Raw genomic sequence first — 22,486 nt, 5'->3', positions numbered from 1 at the left:
AAGGAAAGAAAAAAACTCAAGCTTTAATTTACTAGAATCATCCTGTATGTAAGTTTAGCTACCCTGGGCTAAATGGATTTTTTTAAAAAATACCCGTTGTACTTCAACTATAAATTGCTCTTCAAAAATGGTTAAAAATAACTAAGATGCAAGAATTATGTTTAGAGACTTTAACAATAATTTGATTTCTGAAAGGAATGTATCATTTAGATAGTTATGTGTACTGTAATGATGGCTAATGCTGTGTTCCAATAAACCAGGAATGAGTTTTAAAGATAGCAGTAAAAAAAAAAAAGAAGACATTTTTAAAAAACATACCATTGATTCTGGTTGTTTGTGCATAACCTATACCAATATAAGTTCTGGCTGAAAACAGAATGCTGCAACAAAAAAAAAACAACCAAAAATAAATAAAGGTGTTTAGGTGAAAGTTAGAGCAAGGCAATCTTGAAAGTGCAGAAAAAAACACCAAATGCAGTGGTTTACAAAATAAATGAAGTGTGTAGTGATTTGCTGTAAAAAGGTTTCAATTCCTGTGAGAAAAACGAATGCTGCTCTGGAAGTGACCCAGCTAATCAGAACGCCAAAGTTGAGAACTCAAGGTCTTCTTTCAAAAATTAAACCTAGTGCAGGCGGATTCTCTTCCGGAAGAAATATTAACGAATGTAAATGAAAGGTCACCAATCCACAGGGCAGCCCGAAGGATGTAACAAAAGGGTCAGAGATCACCGCTCTGAGGTTCCCGGTTTCGTGGTTCGCGCTGATGGCTCCGAGATAGTTTTGGGAAGCGTGAAGTGACTTTTGCTTGGCTGCTTTTGTTGACCGTTTCTCCAGCAGGCTGCATGTCCCTGGGGACAAAAAATAAAGAGAAAATTGGTGACTCATAAAAAACTACTTTGTAAATAGAAAACACAAACCGTAGTGAAGTATGCAAATGTTACATCTCCTGCCGACAGCAATGATGCAAAGCATTCAACAATAATAACACAAGGTGATGTTCTAAGTCACCCTAAATGCCTTGTAAGAAAAAAATTTTTTGTAACAAAAGAGTTACAATAGAAGTTCTTGGCCCTCAGAGATGCCACCAGGGGATCAAACGATCATATCCCATGGCTTTACGCACCTAATCGTTACTGGGTCGGTGCAAAATGTGAAACTGGTGTATCGTTTTTTTTTTTTTTGTATATTTTTTTCAATTTTACTCTTATAATAGCTTAAAATAATAAATATTCATAAAGAGTTTTAGAATGAATACTTAGCTTAACCGGGATGGTAATTGGTGGTTGTCAAGGGATAAACAAGCCAACATGTTTCACCCGTGGAGGGGGTTTCCTCAGGGCTACTATCCCTTTTTGGTGCTAGATATTCACAACGTGACCACCCGATCTAAGTTCTCAAGATCTCTGAGGGCCGAGAACTTCTATTGTAACTCTTTTGTTACAAAAAACATTTTTCTTACAAGGCATTTAGGGTGACTTAGAACATCACCTTGTGTTATTATTGATATTGCACCTTGTAGAACCCATTGTTTAAGCCTGTCATCCAAAGCATTCAACAACGACACATTACCGCATCAAGAGTTTAGCACCAAACTCAAATTATAACACATCTGATTGAATATGGTATACCAAAATATTTATCTTTATTTATCATTTTAAACATTTATCAGTTGCATTCTAACACTCCAGACAACTTACAAAAATATGAAAAAAAAAGAAAAACAATCAAAATAAAACAGAAAGTCAGAATAAATCATAAAATACTTCAGATACAAATAGGAAAATCATCATAAACAATGCAATTGTATCTTACAAATTCTTCAGATTGTTAAATTGTGTTTAAAATAATCTAACATTATCTTTGGTAACCAAAAAATATTGATATAGTTTAATTGCTATAATTTATTCCACAAGACTTGCCTTGAGGGCTTCTATTTACATTACAAGAAAAGTTTCAATTAAAGGGGAAGAGTTTCAGTATAAAGAGACCACTATTTTCTTCTACAAGCAAGACTGAGTCAGGCACACAAGCGAGTGATGTCATTTGATGGTGCCAGGATGGAACTACTTCCCACAGCTCTGAACTTAGTGTAAAGTTATACAGAAACATGACGGCAGATAAGGGCCAAATGGCCCATTCTCTCTGCCCATCCACAGCATCCACTATCTCCTCCTCTCCCTAGGATATCCCATATGCCTGTCCCATGCTTTCTTGAATAAATGTGGACAAAAATCAACAAAGTAAACTTGGCTAGCTGACACTTACAAGTATATAATAATAATAATAATAACTTTATTTTTGTTTACCGCCATACCCAGATGAATTCTAGGCGGTTCACATTAATTAAACAGAGTTACAAGTGGTTCCATACAAGATTGATCAGAGTTGCGAAGAGAAGTAAGGGGGAGAGGGGGGAGTCAGGGGGGGTTCAGTAGGGGAGAGGTGGAGGTTAATGAAGGGGTATTAAGGGTCCTGGTCTTGGAATAGGTGGGTTTTTAGTAATTTTCTAAAGTCAAGGTAGTTGGGGGCCTTGAGGACCATTTGGGCTAGTCATGGGTTTAGTTTGGCGGCCTGGAAGGCGAAGGTTTTGTCAAGGAATTTTTTTGAGTGGCATAGTTTTAGGGAGGGGAAGGCGAAGAGTTGAATTCTGCAGGAGTTCTTAGTGTTGTGGTTTAGGGTGAAGTCAGGGGAGATGTAGCTTGGGGATAAACCAAATATTGTTTTGTAACAAAAACAGGCGAATTTGAATATGATTCTGGATTCTAGTGGGAGCCAGTGGAGTTTGTGGTAGAAAGGGGTAATGTGATCCCATTTTTTCAGGCCAAATATGAGGCGAACAGCGGTGTTCTGGATTATCCTTAGTCTCCTGATGGTTTTCTTTGTGGCGCTCAAGTAAATGATGTTGCAGTAGTCCAGTATGCTGAGGATGGAGGATTGTACTAGTAGGCAGTAACAGCTAATTAGACAGAGAGGGTGCAATAGTCGTTTAATTTTAATTTGGTGGGGAAAATAAACAATGGGACAGCAGTAAGGTCCCCTTTTACGAAGCCGCGTTAGGCTTTTTTTAAATCAACGACTACGGTGGTATTAGCTCCAAAGCTCATATGAATTCTATGAGTGTCGGAGCCAATACCGCCATGGCCGGAGATTAAAAAAGCCTAACACAGCTTCGTCAAAAGGGGGGGGAGGGGTGTTAAATATACTATTTTACAATGGGCACATGCCTTATATAGAACAGCATTTAGTTCAGATTCCGTGCCTAACTTTTGAGCGGTGGACTTATGCCTGCTGAAACTTTGTGTAAATGCCAGCAGCCAACTTAGGCATGCCTAGGTGGTAGTCAGTAATTGCATATGTGACTTTTTGGAACATCCATGGCCATGCCCCCTTTTCAGATACATGTTATGAGGCACTGAGCCTTATAGAATAAAATGCAGCCAGATGCATGCACAAATCTTAATTGATACCAATTAACTGCAATAATTGGTTAGTGCCCAATTATTGTTAGTTAAGGGCTCATTAATCAATTAAGTTATGCATTCAACTTAGGCTTATGTTCAAATGTCAACATGTGACTTTGGATGCCATATATAGAATCCAGGAGTAATTCTAGGGCAGGGGTAGGCAATTCCGGTCCTCGAGAGCTGGAGTCAGGTCAGGTTTTCAGGATATCCACAATGAATATGTACAAGATGGATTTGCATGCACTGCCTCCTTGAGAAGCAAATCTATCTCATGCATATTTATTGTGGATATCCTGAAAACCTGACCTGGCTCCGGCTCTCGAGGACCGGAATTGCCTACCCCTGTTCTAGGGCAATGTCCCACCCCATTCCACTTTAAGAAGTGCTAATTCCTGCATTAACAGTTTAGCATAGCTTAGCAAATGGCTGCATAAAAAATATTTTAATAATCCAGATTGTACAGCGTGCAAGAATTTAAGAGCAAATGGGATGCCCATGTGGGATCCCTTAGAGGGTTAAGCCAAGGGAACCTGTCACCAGGAGTGGGTCCCTAGGATAGTAGACTTGGGGGTGGGTCAGTAGAGTGGGCAGACCTGATGGGCTATGGCCCTTATCTGCCGTCATCTTCTATGTTTCTATAAGTTCCTGTTTGCTTGGAATAAAAAGATGGATGAGATTGGCCGATACTCTTAATAAGCATTCTTCTAATAAGGATGTATCATTACATGGTGAGGACATTAGTAATACAGCCCTTCTGAGTACTGTTAAACTGCTCAGCTTTTGATACTCTGTGAGTGATTCCTTTTAAACTGACTTGCTTGGAATGGAAACCAACCACCTCTGTGACAGACTTAGTATAAGACACAACTAAGAGGTTCTGAAAATCAAGTTTAGGGGTGTTTTTTTTAAAAACAGCAAAGGTGTAATACTGTATTTCAACATTTAGGAGACCAAGAAACACTTCAGCAGTCATTTATTTATTATTTATTTTAAGATTCAAGTTTGTTTTTTGTTTTTTAACATTCTTTATTCATTTTCAAATTTACATTAAGTGTAAAATATATTAATTCACAGTAACAATAAATATATCACTTATAAACAATCATTGGTACATTATATAAATTTTATCCCTTCCCCTTTCCCATCACTCCCATCCATATCTTCCATTATTATATAATATATGTAATAAGAAAAATACCCCCCTCCCTATATCCTGAACTGATAATTAAAAGGGAAATAATTTTACTTAATCCTTACAATATTTTGTTAATGGTCTCCACACAATCTGAAATTTCTTAAAGTATCCCCTTTGTCCGAAGGTACAAAGTGTTGTACATAAAAAATTTTAAAATAACAAGGAGACAAACTGTAGACCAATTAGACATACAAGACTAATAATAATTCTTGGGGTGACTGACATGCTTAAGCTACAGAAAACAATAGGAAAAGGGGGAGAACTACAATATTTAAAGGAAAGGTACACAGAAGGGAAATACAAGAGGGGGTAGGGAAAGTGAAGAATTGCTAGGAAACTGAAAAAGAGAGAAATTTTAGATACTGTTAAGGTAAATATAGATCATATTGTCAGTTAAAGGCATCTTTAAAAAGAAAACACTTTAAACTGCTTTTGAACTTTTGCAGATTTTGTTCAGATCTTAAGTATAGGGGAAGAGAGTTCCAGGTCATTGGGGTGGTCACTGAAAAGATAAAGGTACGATGAGTACCGATTATTTTCAAAGAAGGAACATTAAGGGTGTGCTGTGCAGTTGATCTGAGGGCTCTCGGAGGATCATACGGAATCAAGAGTCTGTCTATGAAAGCTGGGGCGTTAGTTTGTATAGTTTTAAAAGTCAGAAGAGCAATTTTATATGTTATCCTATGTATAACAGGCAACCAGTGGGCTTTCCGTAACAGTGGGGTTATCAAGGTTATCTATGTGGTTTTCAATCAGCACTCAAGCATTTTCTTATCTGTCCTGCTGGGCTCACAATCTATCTAACGTACCTGGGGCAATGGAGGATTGAGTGACTTACCCAGGGTCAGAAGGAGCAGCAAAGGATTTCTAATCTAATCTAATCTAAACCTTAAGTTTATATAGCGCATCATCTCCATGAGTATGGAGCTCGACACGGTTTACAAGAACTTAAAATAGTGGGTAGAGAAAGCACAGTTACTTACCGAAACAGGTGTTATCCAGGGACAGCAGGCATATATTCTCACATGTGGGTGACGTCATCTACGGAGCCCCAGCGCGGACAGCTTTTCAAGCAAACTTGATTGAAGTTTCAAGTTTGCTATGCTGCACCACGCATGTGCATGCCTTCTTGCCCACTAGAGGGCGCATCCCCACCTCGTGGTCCTCAGTTCTATAGCCAGCAAAGAAGCCATCCCCAGGGAGGAGGGCGATATGAGAATATATGCCTGCTGTCCCTGGATAACACCTGTTACAGTAAGTAACTGTGCTTTATCCCAGGACAAGCAGGCATGATATTCTCACATGTGGGTGACCTCCAAGCCAACTAAAAAAGGGCAGGTGGGAGGATGGCAATTTAGGAAAACAGGTTACGTAACACCGACTGGCCAAACCGGCCGTCGCTTCTGGACAACGTATCCAGACAGTAGTGGGAGGTGAAAGTATGAACCGAAGACCAAGTGGCAGCCTTGCAGATGTCCTCCACTGGAGTAGACCGGAGGAAAGCAACAGAAGCTGCCATTGCTCGGACCTTATGTCTCGTAACCCGACCATGCAGCACGAGACCAGCCTGAGCGTAGCAAAAGGAAATACAAGCCGCCAACCAGTTAGACAAGGTGCGCTTGGAAACAGGACGTCCCAACCGATTAGGGTCGAAGGACAAAAATAATTGAGGAACCTTCCGATGAGACTGAGTGCGTTGAAGATAAAAAGCCAACGCCCTCTTACAGTCAAGATATTGTACAAAGTCTAGAAATCCAGCAAGTCTTATAAATAAATTGCCCTTCATTTTCTTTTCTTTTTGTATTTTTATCTCCTCTCATTTAGAGCTTCTTTTACGAAGGTGTGCTGGCGTTTTTAGCGCATGCACTGGATTTGCGCGCGCTATAGCGCACGCCAGCCAAAAAACTACCACCTGCTCAAGAGGAGGCGGTAGCGGCTAGCGTGTGCTATTCCGCGCGTTAAGGCCCTAACGCGCCTTCGTAAAAGGAGCCCTTTGTCTTCCAAGACCTCCTCTTGTGTGAAGCGCCACCTTGCCAGGATGCGAGTGGGGCTTCGGAAAGAACACCGGAAGAACAATGGACTGATTGAGGTGGAAATCAGACACAACCTTCGGCAAAAATTTAGGATGGGTGCGAAGAACCACCTTGTCATGATGAAACACAGTAAAAGGCGGGTCCACAGTGGGATAAGAGGAGGCAGGATTCCGTGAATGATCTTGAAAGCCAGGATTTGAACCCAAAACCTCAGGGTGCTGAGGCTGTAGCTCTTAAACACTAGGCCACTCCTTCCTCTTTAAAAGGAAATATGTCCCCTAATTATATAAACTTGCATATCCAAAAGTATGCTTAACACACAAATCTGCATATGCTATTTATAAAATAAGGTCAGCCAATTATTGCCTCAGATTGGTCTGAATCATTGCTAACAACCCTTAGTCACTATTCTAGAAGTTTTGTGTGCAAATTCCATCATGCTTAACTCCAGGAAAGTGTAGACATGGGAGGGATATGGGCAAATAAAGGGCATGTCTACAAGTTAAACGCGCACATTGTAGAACTGCCAAGCGTTAGGCAAGAGCACTTGCACCAACCTTTGACATAACGTATGATGTTCACGCCTATAGTTAGACATAAAACTGTGGACTTCTGCTAGTAATCTATAACAGCAGCTCCGCGCAGAACTACTTAGTGTGCATTAATCCCGGCATCTAAATTCTGGCACTCTTTCTTGAAGCTACCCCATAAGGATTAAGTTAAGTCAGGGATCTCAAAGTCCCACCTTGAGGGCCGCAGTCCAGTCAGGTTTTCATGATTTCCCCACTGAATATGCATTGAAAGTAGTGCATGCACATAGATCTCATGCATATTCATTGGGGAAATCCTGAAAACCCAACTGGATTGCGGCCCTCAAGGAGGGACTTTGAGACCCCTGAGTTAAGTGGTGGAGGAAGTGTTAACGTGATGTATGTTACCAAACTCAGTAAATGTATATATTGTCACAAGTCTGGCACTAATATCGGCTTTGTGCCAGGTAAATCTACTAAACACACACATTTTAAGTTAACAAGAGCTAATCAGTGTAGGCCTGAAACCCAGTCATCTTGAATTTAACCCCTATACTGAGCTAGAGAGCAGTAGTTTGCCTGATAAACTGCCAGGAAATGTCTACCAGAAATTCACCTAGAAAACACTAATGGAATTGCTGCCTAAGCAGGGGAAGAGCTCAGCAGACCAGAGCTGCAGCCCTCTCCCATGTAGAGCTGGGCGTGGCCTACACAGGCAGGTAGCTTGAAGACTGGAAGCCTTAGTCAGAGAGAAGGCAGGCAGAGGGAACAGACTCACTTGGAGAAGCTCCTGATACAGTACAGCCAGAGGACATTGCCATGCTGGAACCTGAGGACTCTGTGCTGCCAGAGCAGGAGAATGGTATTGAACCAATGGAGGACTGTGAGACAATGGAAGTGAGTTGATTCTTTTTTTGGTTTAAAAGTGTTTTTCTTTTACTGCTGTTCTAAGGCAATGCTGAGTTTTTGGGAGCTGTATTTTTGGACACAAAGACAGTGAAACTAACTAGCTGGGTATGGCACAGAAACACTAAAGTTTGTTTTTGTGAAAGCTTTGATTTGGGCTTTTTATGAGGATTCCTTTTTCCCTATGTGCAGTGGCAGTTCCAACAGGGCCTGCAAGTTTGGGAATCTGAGAGCGTGAAGTTTTAACTTGGTTTATTTTTGATATACCGTCTATCAAAACAAATGTCTAAACGGTGTACAATATAAAAGATTGTAGAAAAATGTTAAAATGGGTAAATAAGAACAATATTTTGTCATATATTAAAATACTAGGCAAATTCACATTAACGTACATGAGACAAAAGGGAAGTTGGGAAAGGAGAAGTTGTTTAAAATACATCGAAGTAAAATTAATAAAATAGGGAAGGTAAAAGGGGAGTGGCAAGACATTAGGGAGGGGATCGCTTCAGAGAAAGCGTTTGATGTTTCAGAGCTTCACAGAAATTAGAAGTTTGAAAAGCGCAAGCTGGTACTAAGGAAGAAAGGCATCTTTAAAGAGAAAAGTTTTGAGCTTGGTTTTAAATTTTTCAAGCGAGTTCTCTAATTGAACATCTAATGGGAGGGCATTCCACAAAAAAGGGGCAGTAACTGAAAAAATGGATTTACGAGTAGTATCGTAAAACAGTTCGCGTATTGATGGTATGGAAAGTGGGTTTTGATTGTTAGATCGGAGGGCCCTGGATGATGAATATGGGATCAAAAGTTTATTTATAAATGCTGGCTGGTTAAAGTTTTTTGTTTTAAAGGTGAGGAGGAGTATTTTATAGGTGAGACGATGAATGATAGGTAGCCAAGGTGCTTTACGGAGGAGAGGAGTGACGTGGTCAGATTTTTTTGCATGACAGATTAATTTGACAGCAGTGTTTTGTAATAGTTGTAGACGGTGGAGTTCTTTCTGGGTTATATCTTGATAAAGAGCATTGCAGTAATCAATGGTTAAAATTACAAGAGAGTGAATTAGAATATTGAGAGGGGGGAATCAAGAAAAGAAGAAATAGGGCGGATGAGCCTAAGCTTATGAAAACATTTCTGCAAAACTGCACTAATTTGTTGATGAAAGGTGAGGTCCTTGTCTAAAATGACTCCAAGAAGTTTGACTTTACTATCCGTTTGAATTGAGGAGGAATCGATACAGAAAGGTAGACATAGGTGTTCATCTGGAGAGAGCGAGAAAAGGACAGTAGTAGTTTTAAGGATGAAGGACTGAACCAGAACAACTAAAGAACTGGTTATTGGACTATTTGAAAGTTGTTGGGGTTTTGGTGTGGTTTTTTTTTTTTGCATTTTCCTATTCCACTGAGGAAGCATTAGAGAATGTGGGGAGAATTCACCAGACATCTGAGGCGTGGGAATGTGGTGAGCATTTTGTGAACTGCTAACTTAAGATGGATTCGTTAATTCTACCTCCTGCAGCTCACGGGAGCTGAAGGTCATCTGCACTTAACTTTTGTCCAGCTGAGAAGGAAAATTCTAAGAGGAATATGTTTGGGGAATGCTAAAGCCGTGAATCTTTTGCTTTGCTTGAACTGTTTTAATGCTGTCCTCTGGAAAAAAAAAAGCAGATTTATGGACTGTGTTTTGAGAGGCCTTTCTGCCACAATAGTTTGAACCTTTGAACAATATTGAGAGTCAAGCCTTAAGACCCTGCTATGCCATTTTGGACAATATGCTATAAAGCCGTTTTGATGATATTTCTTTTTGACAACAGTGTGGAATAAAACACTTTTCTTTTTGGATCAGATACTTACTGTGTCATTCTATTTTGGTTTGTTTAAAACAGGGGTGTCCAATGTCAGTCCTCGAGGGCCGCAGTCCAGTCGGATTTTCAGGATTTCCCCAATGAATATACATGAGGTCTACTTGCATGCACTGCTTTCATTGTATGCTAATAGATCTCATGCATATTCATTGGGGAAATCCTGAAAACCCGACTGGATTGCAGCCCTCGAGGACCGACATTGGACACCCCTGGTTTAAAACAATGAAAATTTCACCTGAGAAGGGTCTTCCTCCCTCTTGGGGAAGCCAGTGGGCCTTGAAGTAGTGACATCTGCCGGTCCCTGCCTACGCTGTGCTACAATATACATGAGCATTTGTCATGCATGTGTATTAAATCTGGAAAAAAAGAATTGCTTCGCTATACATACTGACAGCAATTTATTATTTCTATAGAGCTACCGGGCACATACAGCGCTTTACTTTGATGGCACTGGTTTTCAAACACTCATATATTAATAATAATAATAATAACTTTATTCTTCTATACCGCCACAATCTTGCGACTTCTAGGCGGTTTACATTCAAGAGAGCTGGACATTCAGCAAGTTACAATATGCAGATAGTCAGAGGAAATACAGAGTCCAGAAATTTTAAGAAAGCGAAAAGATAAAATATACAGTTTGCTTAGAAATTTCCGAGAGGACCTGTGCAGTTCACATCATTCTGCCTAGGAGAAATATTGTGGTAGGTGTGTTTTATCTTTCATTTTGCCAGTGATCACCACTCCTACAACCCAGATAAACGTGGCTCCAATATTTTGTACTCTCTTTCCCCGATATAATAAAAATAGCAGAAAATAACCTGAAGGATTCAAAAGTCACTGGCTGCCCGAATGAGCATCTGGTCATATAACAAAAGTGTTTTATTAGTGACAGCAGCAAAGAGCTTTCAGAAGCTTGAAGCTGTCTCATTTAAAAAGACAGCCTGAAGTTAGGAGCATTGATTTTACCAAATGCTGGCTACAACTCCTAATATAGTACTTATTCTTCCTATATGGCTCACATGAACTTTACATGGAAAAATTTCTTACTATCCTCATCACAATTCATTAGCAACAGTTACCACCAGTGCTTTTCGTGCACAGGCACAATTTAAGAATTATGGAATACCTGTCACGCCTCCAAACAGTGATTCTGAGGAAGCAGCAGCGCTACAGCCTCAGCACCCAGGGGATGTGGGTTCAAGCCCGGCGCTGCTCCTTGTGGCCCTAGGCAAGTCACTTAATCCTCCTTTGCACTACGTTAGATAGATTGTTAGCCCGCCGGGTCAGATAGGGAAAAATGCTTGAGTACCTGAATGGATAATGAATACACTTAGAAACTTAGAATCTAATCACACCTGCTTGGTCTAGTTTTTAGAATATCTCCAATGAGAGGGATTTATATTCAGTGGAGACAGTGCATGCAAATCTCGCTCATGCATATTAATTGTGGATATCCTGAAAACCAGACTAGTTGACTGCACTGCAAGGACTCGGCTCAGAAGCAGGGCCTTAATATATTGATAGAATCTTTCCCTTTTGCATACGAGATGGTTTTTGCTCTTTTTAAATTTGTAAACACACTACACTAGAATCCCTTAGTGGAAAAATACTCAAAATAATAAAGACCAACAATTTCCCACTATTGTGAAAAAGTGCATAAACAATACACTGTCCAGCTTATCTATCTCTTACTGGAAAGGCCTCAGTCACGGAGCCTACGCAAGTCATGTTCACTGACTACAAAAGTCCGCGTAGTTATCCAGCTCCTTAGCTCCAATCATTGGCCTTATTCCAGTCTCTCCTTATTCTAGGTTATTTATTACAATCTCTTATGTTTATCTTTTTTTATTTTTTTAAAGTAGTTTAAAGCATATCAATAACTTATTCTAAAATGGTATCTATCTAAAATTTCTTATCTTGCAACCTTATTCATACAATGCACTAGTTCAGCGTTATGAGACTTTGTTTCAGCATTCTTAACTTCTATCATAATTTCGTTTGTATATTGCAATAAAGTTACTTAGCTTTGCATTAGCACTCATATTATGTGCACTCAGCGCTATGTTTCAAATCATGCCAACGTGGCCAGCGTTTCGTGGAATATTATTCATAACCACTGCCTCAGGGCCAACTTGTGAAACACGCTATTATTACGTTGTGCGAATCCAACAACAGTCTCCAGTAAGAGATAGATAAGCTGTACAGTGTATTGTTTATGCACTTTTTCACAATAGTGGGAAATTGTTGGTCTTTTTAAATTTGCACAGATACAAAAGAATATCTTTTTGGTTGGTACGGGAGAAAAAAAAATCCCCTTCAACCCAGACCCCCCCCCCCCCCCCCCCCCCAAGCTCCGTAGTTTATAGGGTAAAAAGCTTTTTGGACCACAGTTCCAATAATACCCCCCATTCTATTATCTATTATTTTACATTTTAAAGCACGATGGTAAACAAAACCATATTAAAATTCTAACTCAAAGAAGTTATCCCTCCAATTGTATGCTAGAAGAACAGTATGCATGACGTAGTAGATTGGAATTTGCACACAAAAAAAGAATACCCAGAGACTTAAGGTAAAGCCATATTGTTAGCTATAACAAAAATATAGGGCCAGGTCCCCATAAAGGATACATCTAACAAGGAGGGAAATGCAGAGTAGGGTGGGATGGGAGGGGGGGTGACGAGTAAAGAGAGGAGGTCTTGGAAGACAAAGGGCTCCTTTTACGAAGGCGCGTTAGGGCCTTAACGCGCGGAATAGCACACGCTAGCCGCTACCGCCTTCTCTTGAGCAGGCGGTAGTTTTTTGGCTGGCGTGCGCTATAGCGCGCGCAAATCCAGTGCATGCGCTAAAAACGCCAGCGCACCTTCGTAAAAGAAGCTCTAAATGAGAGGAGATAAAAATACAAAAAGAAAAGAAAATGAAGGGCAATTTATTTATAAGACTTGCTGGATTTCTAGACTTTGTACAATATATTGTGTTACCCACATTACCGGGACTGTAAACAATGTGCATCTCTCCTGTTCATTAAAATAAGGTTTCTACAAAAAAAAAATTGATCCTCCCAAATTATTACTTCATTTCTAAACAAAAATCCACTAGCCATCTATCAAGCTATCTATCATTTGGAGACCTCATGTACTGTATGAAGGAAAACAGAGTGAGTGATCCAGTAAGACTAGGTAGGTAGGTCATGCCAGTCCAATTTTATCAGCTTCTTTGACTGGGTAACAAGAAGACTGGACTCAGGAGAGTCCTTGGACGTCGTGTACCTGGACTTCAGCAAAGCGTTTGACAGCGTCCCACACCGCAGGCTGCTGAACAAGATGAAATCGATGGGATTAGGAGAGACTCTAACTGCATGGGTTAAAGATTGGCTTAGTGGCAGACTTCAGAGGGTGGTGGTCAACAGTACCCTCTCTAAAATGTCGGAGGTGACTAGTGGAGTGCCACAGGGTTCAGTCCTGGGCCCACTCCTCTTCAACATATTCATTGGGGATCTGACTCAAGGGCTTCAAGGCAAGGTAACCTTATTTGCTGATGACGCCAAATTATGCAATATAGTAAACGGCTATAATCCACAGGATGCTATGGAGCAAGACCTGCGTACTTTAGAAAATTGGTCCTTGATCTGGCAGCTGGGATTCAACGCCAAGAAATGTAAGGTCATGCATCTCGGTAACGGAAATCCTTGCAGAACTTACACCCTGAATGGAGAAACTTTAACCAGGACTACGGCAGAACGAGACTTAGGAGTAATCATCAGTGCTGACATGAAAGCAGCCACTCAAGTGGAGAAGGCTTCATCTAAAGCACGGTAGATGATAGGTTGTATCAAGAGAAGCTTCGTCAACAGGAAGCCTGAAGTCATAATGCCATTGTACAGAGCCATGGTGAGACCTCATCCGGAATACTGTGTGCAATTCTGGAGGCCACATTACCGTAAGGATGTGCTCAGAATTGAATCGGTTCAGCGGATGGCCACCAGGATGGTCTCGGGGCTAAAGGGTCTCCCGTACGAAGAAAGACTGAGCAAATTGCAGCTCTACACTCTCGAAGAGCGTAGGGAGAGGGGAGACATGATTGAGACATTTAAATACATCACAGGACGGGTCGAGGTGGAAGATGATGTCTTTCTTCTCAAAGGACCCTCGACCACAAGAGGACATCTGCTCAAACTCAGGGGAGGGAAGTTTCGTGGAGACGCCAGGAAGTACTTCTTCACGGAGAGAGTGATTGAGCATTGGAACAAGCTTCCAGCGCAGGTGGTCGAGGCACGCAGCATTCCAGACTTCAAGAACAAATGGGATACCTATGTGGGATCCCTACGAGGGTCATGCCAAGGGATAGGGTCACTAGGGTATGGACTTGAATGATAAGGGTAAGTAGAGTGACAGTATAATTACAATTATACTTTAGGGGGTCAGTAGACTTAAGAGGGTGGGCAAATGGTGTGGGCAGACTTGATGGGCTGTAGCCCTTATCTGCCGTCATGTTTCTATGTTTCTAGTTTATTTCAATCTTGATACATCACCCCATTGCCAGAGCAATCTGAGCAGTTTATAAACAATAACAACACAATTTTAAAAAAAAGAACGCTATCAATCAATAAGGCAGCACATGGAGCACACCAAAATCATACAGATAATAAAATAAGAATATAATAAATTAGTTAAAACAAAGTTAAAATACGCTAAGGCCCTCTTTTACTAAGGTGCGCTAAGTGTTTTAGCGCATGTTTTAACGTGTACTAAATCAATGCGTACGCTAATTGCTAATGTGTTCATAGGATAACTGATTTACGTTGGACTTGTACTTACGAACAGGGGTCCTGTTCTACGTTCAGTGTCCCAACACACCTCTTTCCCTCTCCCTCCCTCCCTAGTTCCAACATGCCCCCTTCTCTCCCTCCCTCCATTCTGTGCCCCAAGTAGGTGCCTTCCTCCGGCGGGTGTTTACCTTTTTCTGGCCAGCTCCCTCCTCCTTCCAGCTACAGTCAATTCTCTGCATAAAGCTGCAGGCAGCGGGTCCTATGTGCGTCCTGTGCATGAGCTGGAAGCCTTCCCTCTGACATGGGAGGAGCTTCCTCCAGCGTCAGAGAGAAGGCTTCCAGCTCAGCTGCAGGAGGTGGAAAGGAGTCGCTGCCCATGGCTTTGTGCAGAGAAACCACTGTGGCTGGAAGGAGGAGGGAGCCGGCCAGAAGGTAAACAACCACCGGAGGGAGGCACGTACTTGGGGCACAGAATGGAGGGAGGGAGAAAGAAGGGTGCATTGGAATTCAGGAAGGACGGAGAGGAGCATGCTGGGACTTGCGAGGGAGGGAGCACAAACTTTGGACAAAGGATGGAAGGAAGGAGGGAGCATGAACTTGGAACAGACTGGAGGGAGGGTGGGGAGCATGAACTTGGTATATAGGATGGAAGAATGAAAGGAGTGAGGGAAAGAGATGCTGAGGTGGGGGAAGGAATAGAAAGGGAGAATTAGGTGGTTGAGTGAGAGGGAAAGAGAGATGGTGCACATGATGAGTTGAAGGAGGAAAATTGTTGGGCTTAGGGAGGGAGAGAGAATTATTGGATATGGTGGTGGGAGAGGAGTGAGGTAGAGATGCATGGGGAAGAAAGAGATGAGAGGGAGTAATGTTTGATGTGGTGGTGGAAAGCAAACAGTGGGATAGATGGAAAGGGATGCAAAAGAGGCTTCAAGGAGGTGGAAAAGGTGAGCAGAATACTAGGATCTGAGTTACATACAAATTCAACTTAAGAAAAGTTTAAAAATGGAACCCGTTCTTAACCCGGGGACTTCCTGTAGTTAATAAACCTATGGCCTATTTTCACCAATTTTTATAGTAATGATATTTGTAAGTTTTGGACCAGTTGCCAAAGGATGGGAGTTTATTATATACTTTGGTTAGTTAATTTTCTAAGGAAACACAGGTAGGACAAGGCAGTAACAGAGAGACTAAACTAATTCTTTGCTTCAATTTCCATTGAAGAAAGTGTGGGGGGAGATACCCATGCTGGAAATGGTGATGAGTCAGTTGTAATAGAGCAATCTAACAAATTAAAGAGTTGCAAATCACTTTGACTGGATGCTATATGTTCTGCCCCCACTTTATGTGGGCATTTGCTCATTTAAGTGTTTTTGCTATGATGTATAAGTAAAGTGTGCTCTGTGGACTTAAATCCCCAGAATGCTTTGCTTCTCCCAGAGAGCTAGGCTGCAACCACAGAGCTTAAGCCTGCCCTTCTTTTTCAGTTTGAGAGAGAACAGTTGCCATTTTTGTAAGACCGCATGGCTATATGAGAACCCGAGTCTAGCATTGTTCTTCCACCAGGTTTTCACCCTTTATTTCTAACAATCTAAATACAGCTTAGGTTGCAATATCTAAGTCTGGAGCACAGTGTTATTTTCCACAAGGTGTGTGGACACAATCCCAGCTTCCCCTTGAATAGGATAGGCTGGTAGAATGAGAAGATTCTGTGAAAGTTGAACTGCCTTGAAGTCATCAATTGTAAGTGTTTATTCTTCATTATTGTTCAAGAACTACAGAGTCTGGCTGATAGCACTAAGATTACAGAAGTAAGGGTTAACTGAATAGGAGCCTCATACATTTGCCAATATAATCCATAGTGAGTTCAATAGTATTTAGCCATTCAAAGACCACCTTGTTTTTCAGTACAATGCCTGAGGAGGTTTCAGTGAGGAAATCTATGGTAAAGACTGTTCAAGACAAACTGTAGATAGCAACAATATACATCCCAAAATACTAACACAGTAAAATAAAACCCCAAAAAACCAAAAAACTTGCAGATCTATTATTACTAATTAGTAATTTATGTTTAAAATCAAGCGTTTTAATGGAAAATTGGATAGTAGCCAATCTAAGGCCAGTTGTAATAAGTTTGCAGCCAAAGTAGAGGAAGAAAATGTCATTACCTCCAGAGTCACTCAGTCCCATTGACCTGGCATAACATATAACGAAGAGAACTTATAGCTTCTTTGGTGTATTTGACACAAATGGACAAGCAAAGGCTCAACAATTTCTGGTTAAAGATCCTAAAAACTGGAGAGATGATCCAAACTACCAGTATTTGAAACAGTCAGCATCCTCAATGACAGCAGTCAACAACTCTGCTGAAACAGCAATTGCTTTAATGCAGCAGTATACCGTATTTTCACGCATATAACGCGCGCGTTATACGTGTTTTTACAAACCGTGCATAACCTTGCGCGGTATACGCGTGAGCGCGTTGTACAAAATTTTTTTTACATAGTTCCCCCCCGACGTCTGATTCACCCCCCCCCCCCCGCAGGACCGCTCGCACCCCCACCCCGAAGGACCGCTTGCACGCACCCGCACCCCCACCCCGAAGGACCGCTCGCACGCGCTCCCACCCACACCCGCATCCCCACCCTGAAGGACCGCTCGCACGCACTCCCACCCGCACCCGCACCCCCACCCTGAAGAACCGCTCGCACGAACTCCTGTCCTCTTGCCCCAGTCAACCGCGGCACCCCTGACACAATCGGGGCAAGAGGGAGCTCAAGCCCTCTTGCCCCAGCCAACCGCGGCACCCCCGACACGATTGGGGCAAGAGGGAGCTCAAGCCCTCTTGCCCCCCCCCGACACGATCGGGGCAAAAGGGAGCCCAAGCCCTCTTGCCCCGCCGACTCCCCAACTCCCCGACAATATCGGGCCAGGAGGGAGCCCAAACCCTCCTGGCCACGGCGACCCCCTACCCCCACCCCGCACTACATTACAGGCAGGAGGGATCCCAGGCCCTCCTGCCCTCGACGCATACCCCCCTCCCCCCAACGCCTGCCCTCAACCAAGAACCTCCGACCGCCCCCCCAGCCGACCCTCGACCCCCCTGGCCGACCCCCACGACACCCCCACCCGCCTTCCCCGTACCTTTATGTAGTTGGCCGGACAGACGGGAGCCAAACCCGCCTGTCCAGCAGGCAGCCAACGACGGAATGAGGCCGGATTGGCCCATCCGTCCAAAAGCTCCGCCTACTGGTGGGGCCTAAGGCACCTGAGCCAATCAGAATAGGTCCGGGAGCCTTAGGTCCCTCCTGGGGGCGGGGCCTTGGGCACATGGTCGGGTTGGGCCCATGTGCCTCAGGCCCCGCCCCCAGGAGGGACCTAAGGCTCCCGGGCCTATTCTGATTGGCCCAGGCGCCTTAGGCCCCACCAGTAGGTGGAGCTTTGGGACGGATGGGCCAATCCGGCCTCATTCCGTCGTTGGCTACCTGCCGGACAGGCGGGTTTGGCTCCCGTCTGTCCAGCCAACTACACAAAGGTACGGGGAAGGCGGGTGGGGGTGTCGTGGGGGTCGGCCATGGGGGTCACGGGTCGGTTGGGGGGGCGGTCGGAGGTTCTTGGGGGGGCGGTCGTTGGGGGGAGGGGCGGTTTGCGTCGAGGGCAGGAGGGCCTGGGATCCCTCCTGCCCGTAATGTAGTGCGGGGTGGGGGTAGGGGGTCGCTGTGGCCAGGAGGGTTTGGGCTCCCTCCTGGCCCGATATTGTCGGGGAGTTGGGGAGTCGGCGGGGCAAGAGGGCTTGGGCTCCCTTTTGCCGCGATCGTGTCAGGGGGGGCAAGAGGGCTTGAGCTCCCTCTTGCCCTGATCGTGTCGGGGGTGCCGCGGTTGGCTGGGGCAAGAGGGCTTGAGCTCCTTCTTGCCCCGATCGTGTCGGGGGTGCCGCAGTTGGCTGGGGCAAGAGGACGGGAGTGCTTGCGAGCGGTCCTTCGGGGTGGGGGTGCGAGCGGTCCTGCGTTGGGGTGAATCGGACGTCGGGGGGGATCAGGTTTTCAGGGTGGGGACAGGACTTCAAGGGGGAGAGGAGAGTCGGGGCGGGCGAAAGGAGAGTCGGGGAGGCCAGAGGAGAGTCGGGGCGGGCAAAAGGAGAGTCGGGCGGCGACGGGAGAGTCGGGCAGCATGCGCGGTATATGGGTGTGCGCGGTATATAAAAATTTCTGTACATAGATTTGTGTTTTCCGCGCGCTATACCCGTGTGCGCGTTTTACATGGGTGCGCGTTATCTACGTGAAAATACGGTAATTCAAAGAATGAGGAGCAGAAGCAGCTCCTCCTTCACCTTGTTGCTCAACACAGCAAGACCATTCCAACTTGATCCAAAACTACACTGATTGAATGCAGGACTACCGTTCAGCATTTGCACATAACAAACATTTTGTATTTACTTTGGAATATTGACATTAGTTACCAGTCATCACTGAACATTAAATAATGCATTACACCAAGAAGACTATTTTCAGCTGTAAGTAACACAGTATGTATTTTAACTTCTTTCCATTTACTCACAATTCAGGTTTAGATGGAAAATTAATATAAATTCTATATTTGATTTTATATATTCAATTAAAAATCATTGCGTGACCTCCAAATATTTACCCAAAGGTTTATAATTTGGCACAATTAACAGTGGCAGACAGAGAACAAAAGTAGACTTGTAGAGGTCATGTCTCATGAACTTGATTTTTTTGGGGACCACTCTACTTTCTTCTCGCACTCTCTTTCTATTCTCCTTCTTTGCAAGTATAGTGTTTAGGGGGTGAAGAACTTATATGCATGACAGAAGAGCGGGACTTGGGTGTGATTGTATGTGATGATCTTAAGGTGGCCAAACAGGTTGAAAAGGTGACAGCGAAAGCTAGAAGGATGCTAGGTTGTATAGGGAGAAATATGGCCAGTAGGAAAAAGGAGGTACTGATGCCCCTGTATAAGACTTTGGTGAGACCTCATTTAGAATATTGTGTACAATTCTGGAGGCTGCATCTTCAAAAAGATATAAAAAGGATGGAGTCGGTCCAGAGGACGGCTACTAAAATGATATGTGGTCTTCATCATAAGGCGTATGGGGACAGACTTAAAGATCTCAATCTGTATACTTTGGAGGAAAGGCGGGAGAGGGGAGATGTGATAGAGACGTTTAAATACCTACATAATGTAAATGCGCATGAGTCGAATCTCTTTCAATTGAAAGGAAACTCTGCAATGAGAGGGCATAGGTTGAAGTTAAGAGGTGATAGGCTCCGGAGTAATCTAAGGAAATACTTTTTTACACTTTTTGAAGTTGTTAGGCACAGGTGTGCAATATATAAGTAAGCTTTTGTTTGTCACTCAAATTTGTGGTCATGGAATTTTGTTCTATTGTTAACAAAAGCTTTTGTTTAGAACATTTGGTGATGAGGCTTTGATAACCCTGCCAAAATATCCTGGAGTTTGAGTGTTAGGTTCTGCGCCGGGACTGGCGTAGCACAAGTGATGCTGAATTCCACGTCAAGAGTTTTACAGCACCAGTGGTGATACAGATTATCCTGTGACTCACAGTACTGCTCATGATAAAATAAGCATATACTGTACAGTATATACATCTTGATTTTCTGATATGTTCATGCCAAAAGCTGTTCACTCAAAAGTAAAATGTGGAACTCTAAAATTAAACAAAAGTATTTACAGCAGATTCTAACTATAGAGTATTCAAATCTCTGTCTTTCTTTTTATACACATCACACATTCAAAAATATGATTAAATAAAACATCTGTAGGAATCCATTTTAAGTTAAAATTAAACATTTAAACAATTTGTCATCGGTATCAACTGTACTTTAGGTCATAATCTTAATGAGGATAATTTCATTCCACATTCACCCACTCTGGAATGCTATCATTAGACAAAGAAATATATAGAAGAATTATTGCAAATTACTCTGTATACAAGGCAAAAATTTGTTGCACCACTTATCTGAAAACATAGCAAGTCAGAAGCTTTCAGCATATTTCAATGAAAGCAAGCATGTCGCTGCTCAACTTGGCATACCGAGATGTGACAACTTGCTGCATTAATATGAAATGTCATGTTAGATCAATTGCAGTATTTGGAAAACTTCAAATTAGCACAAACCTTTGCAACTCAACAGTACATGTCAAATGCGTATCTTCAGTAAAATGTCAGTGGGCTTATTTCAGTTCATTTAGGGCAGGGGTGTCCAATGTCGGTCCTCGAGGGCCGCAGTCCAGTCGGATTTTCAGGATTTCCCCAATGAATATACATGAGGTCTATTTGCATGCACTGCTTTCATTGTATGCTAATAGATCTCATGCATATTCATTGGGGAAATCCTGAAAACCCGACTGGATTGCGGCCCTCGAGGACCGACATTGGACACCCCTGATTTAGGGGATACATAGAGGGCCATTTTCAATATGACATCGAAATCTGACTTTGGAAGTTTTGAGAAAATGTCCAAATATCAGGTGGTGAAAATGAACTATCTAGACATTTTAGCCCTTCTTAGTACGTTCTTTAGACATTCTTAGTACGTTTATTTTTTTTTACCCCACTTTCAAATATGTAAACGTCTAAAACCAAGCTATTTGGACATAGGCAGGGCCATCATTTGTACTAGACTGGCCACACAGACATGCCAGCAGAGCAGTGGGCATCTTAGGGGACACTTGAATTTCATATAAAGGGTGCCAGGTACACATCTCACCACCCATTACATTGTATGCTGTGCCCTCCAAACACCCCCAAAACCTACTGGACCCACCTGTCTACCACCCCAATGTACCCTATATGTAGGTATAGTATGTTTTTGGCAGGCTCACACTGTCCCCCACAAGTTAGAGTGGGTTATGTGTATGGATCCTCTTCTCTGGCGTCCACTGAACTGCCCACCAGGCTACTCCAGACATAGGATTGGCCATGCTAGCTGCAGCTGTCATATGCACTGTTTCATTCAGATCTTGGAGGATGTGAGGGGGTCAGTGACCACTGAGGGAGTATGGGGAGGCCATGCTTTCATCCCTCCAGTGGTCATTTGGTCAGTTTTGGGCAATGTTTTGGCCCTTAATTTGTTTTTAAACAGGTCTAGCCCCAAATGTCCAAACTAAGCCCTGGACGGTTTGAAAAAAGTTCCATTATCGCTGCAAATGTCCACTTGCTAAACCCATCCAAATCTCATCCATAACATGCCTCCAACACGCTCCCCTTGAGATTTAGAGGCACTGCAGACATAAAAGCCCAGCAAAACATTTAGAAAGTCAGTTTCAAAAAGGGTGAGTTGGACGTTTTGTCGAGGAAAACATCCAAGTGCTACTTATGCCTAGGGTTACCATATGGCTCCAGAAAAAGGAGGACGGATCAAGACATCCGGGTTTTACTTTCATTAAAAGCAATGGAAGTAAGTAGGATGCATCGAGACATCTGGATTTTACTTCCATTGAACGCAATGGAAGTAAGTAGGATGCATCGAGACATCTGGATTTTACTTCCATTGAACGCAATGGAAGTAAGTAGGATGCATCGAGACATCTGGATTTTACTTCCATTGAACGCAATGGAAGTAAGTAGGATGCATCGAGACATCTGGATTTTACTTCCATTGAACGCAATGGAAGTAAGTAGGATGCATCGAGACATCTGGGTTTTACTTCCATTGAACGCAATGGAAGCAAAACCCAGATATCTCGA

At 42.9% G+C, this 22,486-nt stretch overlaps 1 protein-coding gene across 2 annotated transcripts in view; it reads right to left on the bottom strand.

The window, feature by feature from the left end:
- SNX29 (sorting nexin 29) overlaps nucleotides 1-22,486 on the bottom strand; it is a 407,218-nt gene that overhangs the window by 2,751 nt on the left and 381,981 nt on the right. Inside the window, exon 21 of one of the 2 annotated variants that reach the window (XR_004536445.1) lies at nucleotides 319-848. Coding sequence is in view for 1 of the 2 variants with exons in the window: in XM_033914221.1 (XP_033770112.1) it covers nucleotides 719-848 (130 nt within the window). In the remaining variant the exon portion in view is untranslated. Of the gene's footprint in view, nucleotides 1-3; nucleotides 849-22,486 lie in introns of those variants that run through there. The other variant, XM_033914221.1, reaches the window with a different exon arrangement.

This window comes from Geotrypetes seraphini, chromosome 11 (assembly GCF_902459505.1).
Source record: "Geotrypetes seraphini chromosome 11, aGeoSer1.1, whole genome shotgun sequence".
Classification (NCBI taxonomy): domain Eukaryota; kingdom Metazoa; phylum Chordata; class Amphibia; order Gymnophiona; family Dermophiidae; genus Geotrypetes; species Geotrypetes seraphini.
The sequence above is the reverse complement of the archived record's forward strand: the minus strand, read 5'-3'. Positions and strand labels throughout refer to the sequence as shown.